This window comes from Carex rostrata, chromosome 12 (assembly GCF_964058835.1).
Source record: "Carex rostrata chromosome 12, lpCarRost1.2, whole genome shotgun sequence".
Lineage (NCBI taxonomy): Eukaryota > Viridiplantae > Streptophyta > Magnoliopsida > Poales > Cyperaceae > Carex > Carex rostrata.
The window spans coordinates 2055727-2074212 of NC_135929.1; the positions used below are offsets into that span (position 1 = coordinate 2055727).

The 18486-nt window shown below is 36.2% G+C and overlaps 3 protein-coding genes across 6 annotated transcripts; 1 reads left to right on the forward strand and 2 right to left on the reverse strand.

Moving 5' to 3' along the window:
• The first annotated feature begins 2897 nt into the window (after positions 1-2897).
• On the forward strand, positions 2898-7304 carry LOC144562653 (casein kinase 1-like protein 1). Of its 3 annotated transcripts, none has more exons than XM_078311868.1 (14): positions 2898-3398; positions 3501-3541; positions 4141-4210; positions 4306-4454; positions 4539-4634; positions 5031-5101; positions 5198-5259; positions 5367-5430; positions 5523-5607; positions 5829-5955; positions 6059-6141; positions 6251-6314; positions 6403-6575; positions 6773-7304. In XM_078311868.1, the coding sequence occupies exons 1-14, from the start codon at positions 3323-3325 to the stop codon at positions 7052-7054; spliced, it is 1443 nt and encodes a 480-aa protein (XP_078167994.1). In that variant the 5' UTR covers positions 2898-3322; the 3' UTR covers positions 7055-7304. The 3 variants fall into 3 exon arrangements, with proteins under 3 accessions (XP_078167994.1, XP_078167995.1, XP_078167996.1); XM_078311869.1 differs by having other exon boundaries at positions 6781-7304; XM_078311870.1 differs by lacking the exon at positions 6403-6575.
• Positions 7305-8768: 1464 nt separating this feature from the next.
• Positions 8769-13918, reverse strand: FTSH4 (FTSH protease 4). 2 transcript variants are annotated; one of them, XM_078311866.1, is made up of 7 exons: positions 13498-13918; positions 12759-12846; positions 11922-12182; positions 11240-11491; positions 11039-11163; positions 10180-10656; positions 8769-10016 (listed from the first exon to the last, which is right to left on the reverse strand). In XM_078311866.1, exons 1-7 carry the CDS (start codon positions 13522-13524, stop codon positions 9102-9104), a joined length of 2145 nt encoding a protein of 714 aa, XP_078167992.1. In that variant the 5' UTR covers positions 13525-13918; the 3' UTR covers positions 8769-9101. The 2 variants fall into 2 exon arrangements, with proteins under 2 accessions (XP_078167992.1, XP_078167993.1); XM_078311867.1 differs by having other exon boundaries at positions 11240-11482; positions 13498-13744.
• Positions 13919-14484: 566 nt separating this feature from the next.
• On the reverse strand, positions 14485-18275 carry LOC144562654 (WD-40 repeat-containing protein MSI4-like). Its single transcript, XM_078311871.1, has 15 exons — positions 18033-18275; positions 17428-17491; positions 17248-17334; positions 16899-16961; positions 16685-16750; positions 16531-16605; positions 16368-16443; positions 16100-16286; positions 15903-15984; positions 15675-15748; positions 15458-15569; positions 15257-15331; positions 15101-15174; positions 14903-15002; positions 14485-14808 (listed from the first exon to the last, which is right to left on the reverse strand). Exons 1-15 carry the CDS (start codon positions 18152-18154, stop codon positions 14707-14709), a joined length of 1359 nt encoding a protein of 452 aa, XP_078167997.1. The 5' UTR covers positions 18155-18275; the 3' UTR covers positions 14485-14706.
• Positions 18276-18486: the final 211 nt, after the last annotated feature.

The following is an 18486-nucleotide window of genomic DNA, read 5'->3' on the forward strand; positions in this document are numbered from 1 at the left end:
TAATAATTATTTAATATATTAACAATATAATATATTAATAATATAGTTATATATCGTTAATAAGATACTAATTACACAATATTAATATATTATAATATTATATAATAATTATTTAATATATTAACAATATAACATAATAATTATATAATTATTTATTAATAATAATTATTAATAAAAGGATATTAATTATATAATATTATTATAATGATTATTTAATGTATTATAAGATATTAATTATATAATTATATACTAATAATATAATAATTATATACAAATAGAATATTATTATAATCATTCAAGTTAGGCCACGAGGTGGAATAAAAATTAAACCACCATGTGAGGTGACTTAATTTAGGCCGGCCTAAAGATCAACTTATGTCATCTTAGTCTGGCTCAATTAAGACACGTTTGGTGGAATAACGAGGCCTAAACTCCTTATTCCACCCTTTAGGCCACAACCAAACATAGTGTAAAAGAATAATATTTATGTTATCACTGTTTAACTTATTTACGACTAGTATTGCCCGTGACAAATTTGTATTGATTAATCTTATTTGCATAACCATGTTTACACATAACAAGGAAATTCATCTTTATTTTTTTTTCTTTAGTGGGCGTTTATTTGTTTAGAATACCACGGGTGCAAACGGATTGGATACGGATCAAACAGTGATAAAATCATATATGTATCTGTTTTTATTTTTTGAATATGAATTGGATACAGATCGGATATTAGACGGGTACATATACGGATCAGATATTAAAAGGATACAGATATGGATATCCACTATTTATAATAGTGAATAACATAAACTTTTTAATAATATATATCTAATATTTAGATATGGATAATTAAAATTTAAAACTATATCTGTACCCGTATCTGCACAGATATTCAGATACAGTCGGATAGTATCCGACTTGTTTGCACTCTAGAACACCTAATTTGTTTTTGCAGAGAATGGGTGATTTGGTGGAACCATAGTAACAAGGTCTGCGTATAATTCGCGTATAAAACGTTTTTTTTGACGTTTTCGAAACGAACTCAGTTTAAAACACAAAAAAAGCCAAATTTTTTATTCGCGAGAAAAAGCGAAAAAATGCCATTTTTTTGCTAGGGTTTTATGTTGGAATTTCTTTTTCTTCCGTATTGTACCAAATCATTCCCAAATTATATCCGAATCACGAATTTTTGAACCCGCCGAACCGAACCCAAATTTTTTATTTGTCACTATAGGTGGAGCATAGCAATATTGGGTACACTCCTAATGACACACCGACGACAACACAGAAAATGGTCATTGCAGTATGGGATTCTGATTTAGGTAGAGTTTCAGTTGCCACGGAAGGAAGTCATTGCATCACCTCTGCACGTGGAGCCCACTGGAATAACTTGGAGTTGGAGATATGATACATTCAGTTCTATTCCAGGTGGACCAGGTGCACCCAGTGATTAGTTTAGAAAGAGAGGACTACAGAGGAGCAAGCGACCGACCCCACCAAACATCTCACCAGAAAAATCCGAAAAGAACAAAACCACCCAACTACATGAAACAATATCTTAAAAAAATATGTTATCTTCACAGAAAGAACTTAATTACATGGAACGTGTCAAAGGAAAAAAATATAACCAATTGAGAGATGAATACCCTGATTACCTATAATTATTTAAATTTTAGTTCATTTTAAAAACCATTTAAAAAAAAGGTTATTCAGACTTCAAGCGAGGTTGATTAACACAACACTCGAACCTAAAACCTATCCCATAAAAGTTGTTTTGAAGAGCTTTTCGATTTGAGATCATATTTTGTAATGAATTTACAATGTAGAATGTTCAAACGCATTTTATTCATTTTTATCGTGATATATGATTAATAATTATCTATGATATCCTACCAATCAAATAAAAATGCTCATAATGTATACTCTTATAATTTATATTTAAGTTACGATCAGGAGCATAGCCGAGCCGAGCCGAGCCGAGCGAAGCCAGGCGAAAGCACTTGCTCCCTAGCCAAATTTTTTCTTTAAATTGTGCTTTGAATACTATTATTTTGTTGAAAATAATTGTAAAAAATACTTATATATTTGTAAATCACACCTTACCTTAAACTTCTGCTTCACTCTGACCTTTTATGATGTCACCTATAAATATAACGATGACAAATTACAATTAACTTGCAGTGAATTTACAATACAAACTCTTGACATTTTGAAAAAGTAAAATAATAATAAAATATACATTTATTCATAACGCATGACAAATTGGACTAAAAGATAACAGGGTTTGACACACAGCAACAGATCCGTGGGTAGGGATGTAAACGGTTTGATACGGATCGGATAGTGGTTTTACTGTATCTGTATCCGTTATAATGTTTTGGATACGGATACGGATCGAATATTAAAAGATACGGATATTTTTCATAATTAACTTGTTGGTTACAAAACATCTATTATATTATTAAAATATTAGTCACTAATTATGTCATAGTGTTATATTGTTTATTAAAATATATATCTATATTCAATTTAATAAATTATTGATACAATATGCAATTTAATGAATCAATTTAAGAACATATAGCACATTTGCTGTGGTTTAAAAGTGTAAACGGTCAAATACGAATAGTTAAAAGCCTTACCGTATCCTTATCCGTTATAATTTTTTGAATACGAATAGTCTCAGATACAAATACGGATCGGATAATTTAGATAATTTTTCGGATTCGGATTTGGAAGAAATTGGATAATATCCGGTCCGTTTACACCCCTAAGGACCGAGGGGAAAAACTGGGTACATCTAACAACTGTCAACAAGAAATTGTTTGCTTCGCGGGCTATGTGCCAGGTGTAACCAGAAAAGGATGGTTTGATAAGGGAAGAAGAGACCCCACAGAGATCAATAATTCTCCGAAAGGAAAGTGTGCAAGAAATTATTCTCATTTATTAACGAGAGAAAAAGCGTAGCGAGGTAGCAAAATAGAGAGAGGAGAGAGAAAGCGTCGAAAGAGTTCTTCGTATCGTCGCCGCCATCTGAAAGCGTGTATGAATTCACAGATCAGCGAGGCTTCATGACCTTAACCCTTGTTTTACGCTTTCTCTCTACCCAACTTATTTAATTCATTCGTTTATTTCCCCCTTTTTGAATCAAACCCTAGATTTATTGATCAATTCGCCTTACTTACCCAAGCGTTGATATCGACGCTCTGTAATTGCCGTTTAAATTCGTAATTATTACCTCTTCGGGCGTTTTTTCTTCAATTTCGGTGGGATTGCTGTTGGAATTTTGGGGGTTTTGTGATTTCTTTGATTGAATCGGATGGAGCCTCGCGTGGGCAGCAAGTTTCGGCTCGGTCGCAAGATCGGCAGCGGCTCTTTTGGAGAGATCTATCTAGGTTCGTGGTGGTTTTTTTTTGAATAATTCTGTCGTTTTCGAACTTTATTTCTGATTTTTTTTTTATTCAATTACATCTATCTGTTGTTCTTTTTGTATCCAGGAACAAACATTCAGAATAACGAGGAGGTTGCAATCAAACTCGTAAGTTATTATAATTGTTTTTTTTTTTGTTTGCAATTTGTAGACTGTTGCTGCTATTGTGTTCAAGTTTTGTGGGGGAAAACAATCTCATTATTATTCTGTATATGAAACAACAATATTAGATTCTTTGATATCCAAGGGTAGCATCTCCCTTAGTTAAATTGCTCATACTTGTTTTTTGATTGGCAATCGACTTGACTGGTTTGAACTTTTCTAGTTGGTTGGGGGATCTCCTCCTATATTAAAATTATTATATTAATTTTATCTGAGTAGTGCTGGACTTGCATGTGCGAAAAGAAATGTGGTATTGATAAGATACAATGTAGGTGATAAACCTTAGTTCGGTAAATGTCTTACAAAGCCAATCAATTTGCAAGTCTAGTACTAGCTACTGGCTATTTTTTTTCCTTTCATTTTCTATTTTATCATAAAACAATTAATTAATTCCTCCTGATTTAGAGATATGCAGTGAATGAAAATGACACAGTAGTTGTGCTGTTTCTCTCTGGGCCTTTCAGCATGATAGTATATATTCTAACAAACTTTGTTTTTATTTTCTGATAATAAATTCTCTCTTTCCATCTTTAACTATCTTCCAGGAAAGCACTAAAACAAAGCATCCTCAGTTGTTGTACGAATCAAAACTGTACCGAATTCTTCAAGGAGGAAGTAATATGCATACCCTGTTAACCTTTCATATTTAAAAATTGAAATGAAAAAGAAAAAAAAAACAGAATTTAACTTGTACTTCATTCCTTTTTCAGCTGGCATTCCAGGTGTGAGATGGTTTGGTGTAGAGGGTGATTATAATGTGCTTGTTATGGATCTTTTGGGCCCCAGTTTAGAAGACTTATTTAATTTTTGCAATAGAAAGCTCTCTCTTAAAACTGTTCTTATGCTTGCTGATCAGATGGTATACTGCTTGCACCATTTACCTTGCACAGTTTCTCTTATGGAGTATAGTAATCTCTTATTTCTGCTTTAATTTTCTTCTTAGTTGAATCGAGTTGAATACGTGCACTCCAAGTCTTTCCTTCACCGAGATATAAAGCCTGATAATTTCCTCATGGGTCTTGGAAGAAGAGCTAATCAGGTTTATTTTTTATATTCTCTTTGTCATTTCCTTTCTTTTTGGATCAGTAGTTGGAAAGCCTACTAGAGAATTATATTAAACTTTGAAACAGGAGTTACAAAGATAGATGGAAGAAAATAGTAAATATCAAAATTCAATCGCACTAAAATATCCAAATATAACCTCAGTAAATAAAAAAGCCCTGGCCAATAAGATTAAATCTCTGACTTAGAGAGTGCTGCTGCCAGCTATATTAGCAATGTGCCTGTCACTGCTGTCTCTTGTTTGAGTTCAGTTGAAAGTGCCTTTGCTGTTTTTGCATTGTCATTTCTTTTAATTATAAGTCTTATGCTAAATATCCACCATTTTCTTTTTCTTTGCCTAATCTTTGAAAATTGTCCTTGTATTTTTTGTTAGGTTTATGTTATTGATTTTGGGCTTGCAAAGAAGTATAAGGATTCCACCACTCACCAGCACATTCCTTATAGGTACATTATTCTGTATAGTTTGTTAGTTATTATTCTTAGTGTGCATTGGCACAGGTTTAAGTTTAATGCTTTATTCCTATTGGTGTTATCATACAGAGAGAACAAGAACCTGACTGGAACTGCAAGATATGCTAGTGTGAACACTCATCTTGGAATTGGTTAGTTTAACAATTGCATCTCTTGTTATCATTTAGTATTATCTTGGGTTGTTTAGAAGGTATGTTCTGATGGATTTCTTGTATATTTTTGTTTTGCATGCTTAAAGAGCAAAGCAGGAGGGATGATTTGGAATCTCTTGGATATGTTTTGATGTACTTCTTAAGAGGAAGGTTAGATGCTTCTATTTGTAACCTCTATCCAGAACTTAGTTTTCACTTTCTTTTGAGACTTAACAATCTCCTTTTCTTTTTTCTGTTACCAGTCTCCCATGGCAGGGTCTTAAAGCTGGGACAAAGAAACAGAAGTATGAAAAGATCAGTGAAAAGAAAGTTGCTACATCTATTGATGTAATTGCATTCTTTTAATTAATCATGTTAACAATATTTTAGTTTTTGGTGAAGTTGAGAAGTGTGTATGTTACATTCACCTTTACAATGGATATTATGATGATATATCCTCTGTAATCTTCAGTACCTTTAATATGCATGGAATTTATTAGAACCGTAGTTCATGCTTGAGAAATCTTAAGTGGTGCATTGAATAACTTCTCATTGAATATAACTTCCAGGCATTGTGTAGAGGATACCCATCAGAATTTGCCTCTTATTTCCATTATTGCCGCTCTCTTCGATTTGAGGACAAGCCAGAGTACTCCTACCTAAAGAGATTATTCCGTGATCTATTCATTCGCGAAGGTGCTCATTCTTTTTTTTATGCTAAATGAAATATACGAACTTACAGTATTTTTTGTTTGTGCCTGTTACTCATTCATTGTTTTCTTGGCAATTTTGTGAATAGGGTTTCAATTTGATTATGTGTTTGATTGGACCATCTTAAAGTATCAGCAAACACAAATATCTAGTGGCCCTCCCCGACCTACTGTGAGTTGTTAGATTTTTACATATTGTAAAATTGTATACAAGTATTATTTTATCTTTTGTTGGAGGTATTACTGCTAGTAATCTGAGTCGTCTTTTCATATGATAATAGGGTACTGGTGGTGCAGGACAAACCTCTTCTCCATCGCCTGTAAATGTGAATAACAGACAAGCAGGTATTATTCTCTTTTATTATCAAGTAATTTTACATCAGCATATTTTTGTTATCATCTGCTTTGATTTTAAAACAAATCTAATTGATAGGAATTGAGGACTCTAGGAAAGGTCTATGGGCAGAAGCAGAGCCAAACCGGTATGACCAGGTGGCCCCACCCCAACCTCCAGCAGTAACTGCTGGCAGTTTGTCTAAGAACAAGTCACCTGTACCACTAACAACACATGACCCGTCTCCTGTAGCTGCTTCTAGAGATGGATTGGTGTGTTTTCTCTCTCCTTTAAACCAATTCAACTTTGTACAACGGTAGAAAGTAGAAACTGATCTCAAGACGTAGCTTGCAGAATCCAAAATAAGACCAAACGAAACAATGTTTTCTTGATATAACAAATTTTACCGCTGTCATAAGAAAAAGTAGAAGTTGCTATGTATCTCCTGATCCTTATATAATATTTGTAGTTATCCAGTTCAACTTTCTCGGGGCGTCCAGGCGGCTCTTCAAGGCGTGCTGTTGTCTCTAGTTCTACCGGCAGTGTCCAGGCTCCTGCCCACATTTCTCCTGGTGGAAGCTTCACTCGTTTCGCTGCTACAGGCCCCCGACGAACATCCCCCCCAACTGATTTCACCTCATCGTCTAACAGAAATTACTGCAACAACATTGAGGCTTCCAATCTTAGAAACTACGAGTCTACTCTCAAGGGCATTCAAGGCCTCCATTTCGAAACTTACAAAGATAAATGATTGTTTTTGACATATCAACCTCGTCATTGGCATATTTCTGATTTGTTTGCAAGTAGTAGGGGCAGCAGAAAATCTCGTATTAACAGTTCTCCTTCTAACTGATCTGGATGGGGTGGTAGTATCTTATTGTGTGCTGTACATACAGGTGCCGCTTACTAACGTTTGTTGTTTGATGTTTTTTGTTGTGAGAAATATTGAAGTTCCATTGATTTAACTTGGTTGCATGTTTGAGTTTGAAGTCAACACAACACATGTTATCTTTTTTTTCTTTCTTTTTTTTTATTTTTTTATTGTGTGATAGTTGGTTAGGAGAGAGAGAATGTGATTACTCCGGTGATTAGTTAATTGATCGTCCGGGAATAAGATTGACATCCTTTTTAATAGAGTCGGTGGTTTTATTCTGTTTACATGTAAATATATCTAGTACGAGATACAAACTTCAGGTGTGGTAACACATAATGCACGCATTATTTCTTAAAAAACTGATGCCGGTTGAGAGGCCTCATACGAGAGAAAAATAGAACTGTCGCATTTATATGTGCATAGCACTTTACTTTGACAGTGGTATTGCCCACTAAACCTTGTGGGAAAATTGAACTGAATCAAGGAGCGAGGCGAGTAGAACTAGGAAACAGTATCGCCTTAGGTAGCTGAGGGTACTATTGAAAAAAAATGGGATGGATTTAATGGGTCAAAAGAATTGTCTATTTAGATATAGATGATCTGTTTTAAGATTCGTGCTAGAGCTTCGGAGTTAGAATTGTAGGATTTAGTAATTGTACTCTCAGATAACCTGAGGGGATATAGATTCGTAGAACTGGGGTATTCTTAATTCAAACTTTAAAATAATGAATCTAAACCGTGGAAACTTTTACATGCAAATTTATAAATTAATTTAGTATAAAGTCAAACGGTCAAAAAAGAAAATTCATACTAAATAATGAAATCATTAAAATTTTGATTGTTTTTTTATATACGCGAAGTGAGGCTATGATATATGTATATGATGGATAGACCCGTATTATTGTATTATGAATCTAAATCTCTATTTTTGAAGTTCAAATAGTTGATCTAAATAGTTAAACATGATCCTTACAATAAAATGTACTTGGAAACCGAACTTTATTTATACTTTTAGAATATTTTTTCAATTTTTTTGGATGGATAGAAAATCACTTAATCTAAAATTTCTAGACTAAAAAAATAATTAATTTTTTATCTATTTAAAAGAATAGTTAAAAAAATCTAAAAAAAAAAATTGGGCTCCAAGTATAACTTTCATGGAAATAATATTTAATAGTTCAGATTGATATTTTAAAATAAAAAAAATATAAATATAAATCTATAACACGATAGATTCGTAATATGCATATTAGCATAGCCTCACTCTTGATTCTTGAATAAAGAGTAATATCGCATAGAAAGATGGAACAGACTTCTACAGAAGTGGTCCATACTCCATAGTGCATCCATTGCAAATATATTTAGAATCGTTTGCCAAATAACTCTGTACTGTACCGTCTTTTCTGCAATAAAACATTTGACGTATCAGTATGTCACGGCACTTGGTACGTTCATTTGGTGTACCGTTGTCAAATCGCACCTTTTAGAACAATTGTGCAGAATCACATGTCATGGTATAGTCTAGTTAACCACGTGACTCTTGTCGATTCGACACTCCAAAATCGTGTTGATAACAAAATACCCAACGAATTATAATAGCTATACTTCATCTGCTTCTTGGAAGCACAGGCAATACAGTTTTCCATTAAGCTAATATTACTGATCAGAGTTACAATTATTATTAGCGACCTTACATAAGAAAGTTGGTCTTCATACCAGTACAAAATGCAACCCTTACTGCCATGAATTAAATTTCATTGTTTGACCAAATATGCGAACAGCAATGAAAGTAATATTACATGGTAATAACCCAAATTGTAATTAAGGGCAGTGTGACCTTTCATGACACAGGCTAAACCTACATTGGTTTGATCTTAAGATTCGGCTATACATGATTTAATCTAAATTTTCCTTTTATGCTCCACTAAGACCCGATTCCAGCAACTCCTTTCGCCTTCGCTGCCGCCTGTGCAGCCGCCTGTGCAGCCGCTGCAGCTGCAGCTGATGCTGCTGCGGCAGCACTTGATGCCGGTGATGCATTTTGTGGTGCTTCGACGGTCTCCTGTGGCACCTCCTGTTGACCAGTACCATCCGCTTGAGCCAAGATTTTCTTTATCTGGGCCCCACTCAAGGTTTCGTGCTTAAGCAATGCATTTGCAAGTGTATGCAACTCCTTGTTGTGGGTTGTGAGTATAGTCTTTGCATTATTGTAGGCCTGTTCCAAGAAATCCTTCACCTCCTGCTCTATCATGAGTCTGGTCTCTGTGCTCATGCTCTTACCATCATCATCATAGTTGTATGATACCAGACCGGCATTCTTGCCCATACCATATTTTGTGACCATGGCCCGTGCAAGTATGGTTGCTTGTTGGAGATCTGAGGATGCTCCAGAGGTGACCTCATTTTCACCAAATATGAGCTCTTCTGCAACTCGACCTCCCATGCAGACATCAAGTCTGGCAAGCAACTGTTTGCGCGAAATACTGGTTTCATCTTTATCTGGTAACTGTGCCACCATGCCAAGCGCCATGCCTCTTGGTACAATAGTTGCCTTGTGCACTGCTAAGGCAGCATCTGTGTGAATTGCAACTAAGGCATGACCGCCTTCATGATATGCAGTGAGTTTGCGGCTCTCGTCAGAAATTACAGCTGATTTTCTCTCACTGCCCATCATTATTCGGTCTTTCGCGTACTCTAGGTCTTCCATGTTCACTGCCTTAGAACCATCCATGGCAGCTTTTAGAGCGGCTACATTGACTAGGTTTGCCAGGTCAGCACCTGAGAAGCCCGGTGTTCCTCTTGCTATGATCATCAAGTCCACGTCATCTGCTTTCAGTACCTATGTATTGAGAAGTATTTAAACTTAGAAGAAAATTATGGTTAAAAGTGCATCAAAAGAGCCTTTCTAAAATTCTCTGTAATTAGTCACCAATTAGAGGAAAAACCTGATATAATGCTGCACTAGTTATAACAGTACCATGCCAGTTGACATCAATTCATACCTTGGACATATGTGCTTCAAGAATTTGTCTCCTTCCCTCTACGTCCGGGTTTGGCACTACAATATGCCGGTCAAAGCGACCCGGCCTGACAAGTGCTCTATCTAGTGACTCCGGAAAGTTTGTTGCTGCAATTACAATAATGCCATCATTCTGCTTAAACCCATCCAATTCAACCAGCATTTGATTCAGAGTCATTTTCATGTACTGCTGGTCTTTAGGGTTTCGGCTGCCTCCGATCGCATCAATCTCATCTATAAAGACTATGCAAGGGGACCGCTTCTTCGCAGCAGCAAAGAGGTCCCGCACACGGCGGGCTCCCACCCCGACGAACATTTCCTCAAATTCACTGCCACTGCAAGAAAAGAAGGGCACACCGGCCTCGCCAGCTATGGCACGGGCCAGCATGGTCTTTCCTGTGCCAGGTGGACCCACTAATAAGACTCCTTTTGGAAGTTTACCGCCTAGGCGTGTGAATCTCTGGAAATGAAATTTTTTTGAAGAAAGAGTTAGTCTATGGATCGTGAACCCAACCTGAAGAGAGTTCAATAAATGATATTGCCCGACTCGCACAAGCATGAATTCTTTACTTGCCTATATGCCTTATCTTTTTGAATTCCAATATAAGAATGGAAAACTTTTCAAAAATAGAAAAAATTATATTACGAATTTTATTTTCCAAGAGCAAAAAAGCTTTAATTCATTTTTCAGATGGATAGGTATACTATATGGTCTTTCTAAAAATCCTTTGCCATTCAATACGGTATAAAAAGAAGGAAAAAAAAAAATCTCTCCACAATTTCTTACTAGAAAAAAGGTCAGAATTAAGCCATATGAAGCCAAAAGACAAAAGAACAAAAACCTTTGGATCACGCAAGTAGTGAACAATCTCCTCAAGTTCAGATTTTGCCTCATCAACTCCTTTCACATCACTAAACTTCGTAGGTGAATCAACTGTTGGCTGTACCTCCTCATGCAAACCCAATCCTGTATGTACATAAATTAAGTAGAAGGAAAGGAAGCAAATTCAATGGTAAATAATTTAATTAAAACAGAACCGAACCTCTGCTGATGCCTCTGTCCTCGATAAGAGCACCAACACCAGAAATAAGAAGAAAAGCAAGGGCTATAGTGCGAAAGGTGCGCCACAGTTGCTCTTTGAATTGGCCAGTCTCAGCTGTGACCATGTGAATTGGTGCACTTGCTGTGCCAAGTATACCATCTTTCGTCGCCACTGCTACATTCTTTAATGGTCTGATGTTCCCAAGAGCACCATTTAAGCTTTCTTCTTCCCTAGCACCACTTGCTGATATCCCTTCAAGTAGAAAATTTGAGATAAATCATAAATGAGATGCATAACATAAGGAGAGTCTTAAATAAAATCTTTCCAAAAATGGGCCAGTTTGTGTTTACCTGGTTTTAAAAAAATTACACAATACCAACATACTAGAAAAAAAATGAAAAGAAATTTGTATGCATGGAGTTTATTCAATCTCTGGCAAATTACACGTGCTTAGAAGTACCTACTATAGTTCAACAATTTATATTGCTAATATAGGGACAATCTATGGAATCCAGACTGAAAATTTCTTTTAAATTTGTAAATGCACATAATAAAAATAGAAAGGCATTGCTAAGAGAATTGATGAAAACAAAATTTTAAGTTTTTAACAGATGAGTAAAAAAGAAAAGAAAAAATCTTAACAAGCAAAACCATACAAGATGTTTTCATAGACCTGTTTTACCTCTTTGCAATGTTCTGAGAAGAGAACTTTCGTCAAGTCTATCGACCTTGACAAGTGCTTTGACATATTCCGAAAGAGCTGAGGGGTTAGAATGCAAAGATGGCTGGCTCTCGAAAATCCTGATAACCTTTTCTGGTTCACTTCGGTAAATCTCTTTTAGCAGAGATGCTTCGTTTGGCCCATCCATGTAACGTGGCCGTCTTGAAAAATTGCCAGCATAGCTTGACTGGTATCTCTCATGGAGATTTCTATACTTGTTGCCTGAAACATAAGGGGTATTCTCAAACACATCACAAACATTTTATCATGTCTGAAAGAAGTTCATTGCATTGCAAATTTTAATGCATCGAAACACTCTTACATCTTACAAGGACAAATCCTACACGGTATTACATAACTACAGAAGTCAATGACCTTGCAATCTATTATAGAAGATTACCCGGAACAAAATGTAATGTAGATTAATTTATATACATGTTGATATTCTTTTCCTTTGTTTTGTTTCAAAGAAACCGAAAAAATGTTTCCTAGGGCCACTGAAAAATCTTAATATATACACAGTGACCATGTAAGAAACATGATACTCCAAAAAAAAGGCATCTTATAGCCTTTATACCTTCTTATTTTTTTCAGAAAAAGATAAAAATATGCCTCCAAGGATAAAAGATAGTGATGATGGGGTGATCCATTTCGGGTGGTTATTAAAAAAAAAATTCCCCACATTTCTTGAATTCTGTAATTTGATGCTCGCAGTAAACAGGATATTTCTCATTGCAAGTTCTTGAAGTGAGTGATGACAGTTCTGTAAATGAGCTCAAGTATACACAAATCACATACCTGCATTACTGTAGATGCTGGATCGTATGGTAGAGATACCTCTTAATGGATTGGAGCTAGGATATTGCTCTAGTTGATGTTTGGCTACCTAATCAAGTAGTAAATAAAATGCATAAGAGGAAAAACCCTTTGATTTACACTTTGCAATTAATAAAATTAACTTTAACAAAAACATAGTAACAACAATTATTACATCAATCCGTGATCTGTGCTCAATCTCCACCAAACATATAATTAATCACAATATAAGTCAAGTCACGTATGCTTTGATTACCAAATTGAAGGTACCGTCAATTGATGTTGGTTAAACCAGCCTTGTTCAATAGATACCAAAAACTGGTAATCAAGGTGGTTGCGGTTCATCTAATTTTTAACTTGATAAAACTATCTTAATTCCTAATTAAAATGAAAGTACGGATGAACCATTCCTAAAGTCAAAAGCTCTTTCTGGTAAAAAAAAAAAAAAACCCAAATACTACACCAATATCTCCTCCAAACATGGGGGAAACGATGAACACCCACCATATGATCTCATGAAACCCTATATTCACTTAACAATAGCTCAATCAATAGTATAACATCCAGATTCCAAAACAATACCTATTTTTAAGGAGATAAACAGGTAAAGAAGAAAAAATAACGACAGATAAGCCCGAAAAGTGCTCCAATTTGACCTTTCAACTTGAACGACAAAATTTCAAGGAAAAGAAGAAGAAAATCGAGAAGAGTCGCGAGGTACCTTTAACAGAAGGCGCCTCCAAGCCATGTCGCCTCAACAAGATCCTTAACTATCTCCGCGTCGCTCTTAATCAATAAGTGATGGATCGGGTAGAAATGGAAGGGATCGAAACTTCGGTGTTGGTCTCAAACTTGAGAGAGAAGAAGGGAGCAAGTCGGGGCTGCGACGATACGCGTAGAGAAAAAGGAGATTTCAGATTGTATTTCTACTGATCTATTTTTAATGGTTAAATTTCCTAGTTATCTCCACGGCTCCACCCTTTTCCTTAATTATGTTCGCAAAAGAAAATCCCAGTGTGCCCATAAATGATAAACCCTAAAAATATGTCCCTTTCAGTCCTTGGAAACCTACAAAATACCGATGTTACCCTTACTTTATCTTCATTTATTTATCCAAACGGGAGGCAACATGCCAACATGTCACGGTTTGAGGTCTTGGAGAGAGTAAACATAAAATTAACATTTTCAGTTACAGCATAAACAATTTCAATCTAAAGTCACCTAGAATCAATAATCTGAAAGTTTGATATGTTTAAAGTACACATGACAGGATTAGCGCGAAGTCGGTTTTTAAATAGGACCGTTTTACAACTGTTAAACAATAAGAAGGGCCCCTATGCAAAATTTTGTCACGTTGCGGCGTGTATCCTTCCTATACAATACCCTGACTTGAAAATATCGGATGTTCCAAATCACGTTCCATGATGCATTCCAAGCTGCCACGTATGCACAGACAAACAGCGAATTTAGGCCCCACAAAGGCCTTCGCAGAAAATCTGTTCTCATCTGTTCCCTTCTGCACGCTTCAATCCCAACAAAAATAAAAAAGTTTCATATGAAAATACAATTGATGTCAAATGCAACAGACACGCATTGACTTCAGCATATCAGATAGATTATAAATTCCAAAGTGCGGAGGAATCTCAAAATGCTTCCAGGCAGATAAAATAAAACCAAACAGCCAACCAAATAATTGCCGAGATAATAAAACCAAGACCAAACTGAAATATATAGTTACTAAGCTACAACAATAAAAGAGTCGCACATCGCTCCACTGCGTTCTTAGAGAATCTGACAGTCTAAAACAAACGGTTTTTCCCAGAAGTTAATAAAACACACATAATTAGTTTCTCTAAACTAATACATAACAACATAACAGAGCGCCGATTTTACAACTCTAGCTAAAACCACTTTGTTAAGAGAAAGAGTTTCAAGTTTTTGGACCACAAGTGGCCAGATGGTTCTTGAATTTCTCTAGCTCAGCTATCACCTCCTCTTCTGGCCTATAGATCAAGTCGCTCATTCTCCATAGCTGTTTACCATCGAGTAAAGAGAGAAATAATACCATGAGCAACTTATGAATAAAAACAGAAAGTATAATGGAGAGGACAAACTAAAGAGGTTACCTGAAGGGTCCCACCCCCACCAGTACTTTCACCATCATCAGAGACGCTGATAATGGTCCATGGATCAGCTGCATTCCAGTGGAAATCAACCACTTTGTCCCTGTAGCATCATATCCAAATGCTTAGATGTTAGGGAATGTGTGTTAGATAACATTGTGTTATCAAATAAAATGAAAAAAAGGAACTCAATGGCTGCACCTGTGACCAGCATGCTGAAAAAACAAACCAGGAGGGGCATTGGGCATCCTCGATCCTTCTTTCTTCTTTCCAACCTTTGCAATATAAACATTTGGTGTGAGTCAAAAGAAAAGGTAATTATATATTATAAAGCCGTGGATGAGAAAGATAGAACACCTTTTCATAGTCCCAGATATTAAGAAAGCCATCTTCAGCTGCGCTTCCAAAGACAGACGCCTTGTGTGGGGCCCACTGGAAATAAGATATACCAATCCAACATCAATAGGAAACAACAAATTGAACACACATGCAACCAGAATTTCCTTAACCCCTAAACAAGTGCAAAGGATAACAACTTTAAGGAGACATTTATATTACCTGAACACATAAAACCGCAGATTTGTGGCCTTCAAATTTATTAACTGGGGCCCCCACACCTCCATTTGTTAAATTACGGCGATCAAACATGCGAACTGAATTATCAGCAGATCTGACAAGAACAACCCAGAGATTAAGACAAAAGGCAAGTACTAGCAACAGAAAACATGGGAAAATAAACTAAAGCGATAGATAGACTTGGACAATAATATAATACCCGGTTAGCACAAAGTTGACGTCATGTGGATTCCAATCAACACAGTGAAGGTCAGCATTATGTGCTTTCTCAACCTTGACAAGGAATACAACAACATAAGAAGGAAACAAAAATTATTCAGACAATAGCTAAAGAAACTGATGATAGTTTAAAATACAAAGTACACAAAACACTATTACTTCTTTTTTTCAATTTATCTTGTACAAAAAAGATGTAAAGAAAAATTACCTTCACAACAGGAGTAGTGCCAACACGAGCATCCCAAAAAATCAGGCACGAATCATCACCCACACTACAGAATTCCTGCGCACTACAATTAACACATAATATGGATTCATAAGTAAAACACCCTCATTGTCATAATAAAACAAAATTTCTATTTAAAAAAGTCTTGTATACAAGTACATGGTTATAATATCACTTACCTAGAAGGGCAAAATTGCACATCTTCAACGGTATCATCGTGACCTTCAAATAGACCCCTTGCAGCAATCTTGGGGCTCTCAGAAACCTTCTCCTTGTCCTTCTCATCTTTAGCGTCGGCTGCATCCGAGCTAGATAGAGTAGATATATGATCTTGTATGCTCCATAAGACCACCAGCTTGTCCTTCCCTGAAAGATTACCCCACAATACATCAGGCATGATCGCAGAAAATATAAGTGAATTTAAATTTCAGGAATCAAATTTTTGACCTCCAGAAAGAACAAAAGGTTCAATGGGGCACATAGATAGAGCAAACTCTGCGTTCTCACGATGACCAGTCAAGACCTGGTAGATTTATTAATGTGATTATTAGTTAATTGCTTTAATTATTATACAAGATATAAGATAGGTAGTGATTATCACAGTACTAACAAGGTCAGGGCGGGATTCAGCAGCACCCAACACTGCATGACGATTCGGCTGGGCCTCCACATCCCAAATCAATACCTGTAAATAAATGATGGTTAGATTTTAGTTGGTAAACCATGAAATCTAGATGGTACAAAGCTAGAGAAATGAGCAGTACATCAGGGCTGTCAGTGTGGGTTGCCACAATCTTGCTATTCTGTGGAAGCTCCCTTATTCTGTTCACCTGCCATTAAAACATAAAAAAGTCAGAAATTTATTCCAAAACTAAAAACTGACCAATATGAACAAGGTTAATTATTATAAAGTTTTATAAGAATATAACATATGCAACTCTAACAACACAACATGCAAAAAGGTAGGGATTATAGTACCTCCCCTGGATGGATAATAGTCTTGAACTTTTTAATAAAAGGAGAACGAGCCTCCTCATTAAACTGCAGCCAACAAAGAATTGTAAGTTATGATCTTTCAAATTTCCATAGAGAACTTTATTATTCCTACTATTTTGCCTATAAATCACGCAAGTGATCAACTTCACCGTTCTTCGCATAACCAGCCATAAATTTGATAACTTCAACGAAAGGCTCTGTTTAATTGTTTTTCACTCTGAAAGGGCTAAAGGTAACACAGTCAACATTAAGACTAGCTAGAAGCCCAGACACAGGAAAGCAGCTTTGTTCTTATTTTAAAAAAGAAAATTTTACATAGAGTTAGTATAACCTCAGCTATGTGCTCTGCAGCAGCAACCCTAGGTTTGACAACCTCACAATTTGCCACAACCAGTGTGTTTGGAACTGACCCATCAGTCTGAAATGCATTTAAAACACAACATAAGCAAATTATTTAACAAAGCATTACATCATATTTGTGTTATATTAAAATGCTTTATTAATTTGCTACCTGTTCAGAGAGGTACAGCCGCTGGCGGTTCTTGTAGGTTGCCTGCTCAAGCTGAGGGCCCCACCTTTATTCAATTCAAGCAAAAGGATATAAATAAAAAGCATGTCAAATAAACCAAGAGCTAGTCAATGCTTACCTCAGAACAAGCAGTTTGGCATGTATCACATGCATGTTTACAGATTGTGTTGTAGTCACTATTATATAAGGCATAAAAGAGTAGATGGAGCCGTATGCCCTAAATCAGCAGAAAATTGCTACTTGATCTGGCTAAGTTCTGATAATTAAAAGCGAAGAAATACATTTTTCAACTCCTCTTTTACCATCTAAAACCCTAAAGGACAAGGGAGAAAACAAAACAGTACTCACACTTGGAAAACTAGAGAGACTCAGATTAAGAGAAGAATATAACAAAACTGAGCCCAAATTGCAGCCTGATGCAGCTACAAATCGAAAAATTGCAAAACCCTACAAAACCCTACAACACACCGATTCCAAAAAGAAACTCCGTCAAAATGGGGAATCAGAGAGACCCGCTTATCGCAACCACATTCGCCACCTAAAACCCTAATATGAAGAGAACGAAAGACAGAAAGAGAGAGATGTACCTGCAGGAGAGAGAAGGCCAGACGAGGTTGTGGTTAGCGAACCAGTCGTACAGAACAGGCACCAGCGACTTCCACTGCGTGTACCTCTCGTCTACAGCCGCTGCTCCTTGTCTTCCCCTCATCGCTCTCTCTCTCTCTCTCTCTCTCTCGACCTTCTGTTCTGCTCGCGACTGTTGTTTGCGAGTGGTTTTCGTCTTTTAGCTCAAGAGGTAAAGCCGGACGGTTTCTACGACTCTTACCAAAATTCGATAATTTTCGAACTGCCCCCTTTTTTTCCAGTGCAATACTTGACCGTATAGAATGAGATCTAAGTCGTCCATTTTAAGTTAGCACGAATTTCGAAGCACATCCCTATATTCAGGTAGGCTTAAGCTCGAAAGTGATTGACTCAGCTGAGAGTTATTATACGCGATCAGGTACCGCAGAAGATACTCACTCCCATATAACCGGACGG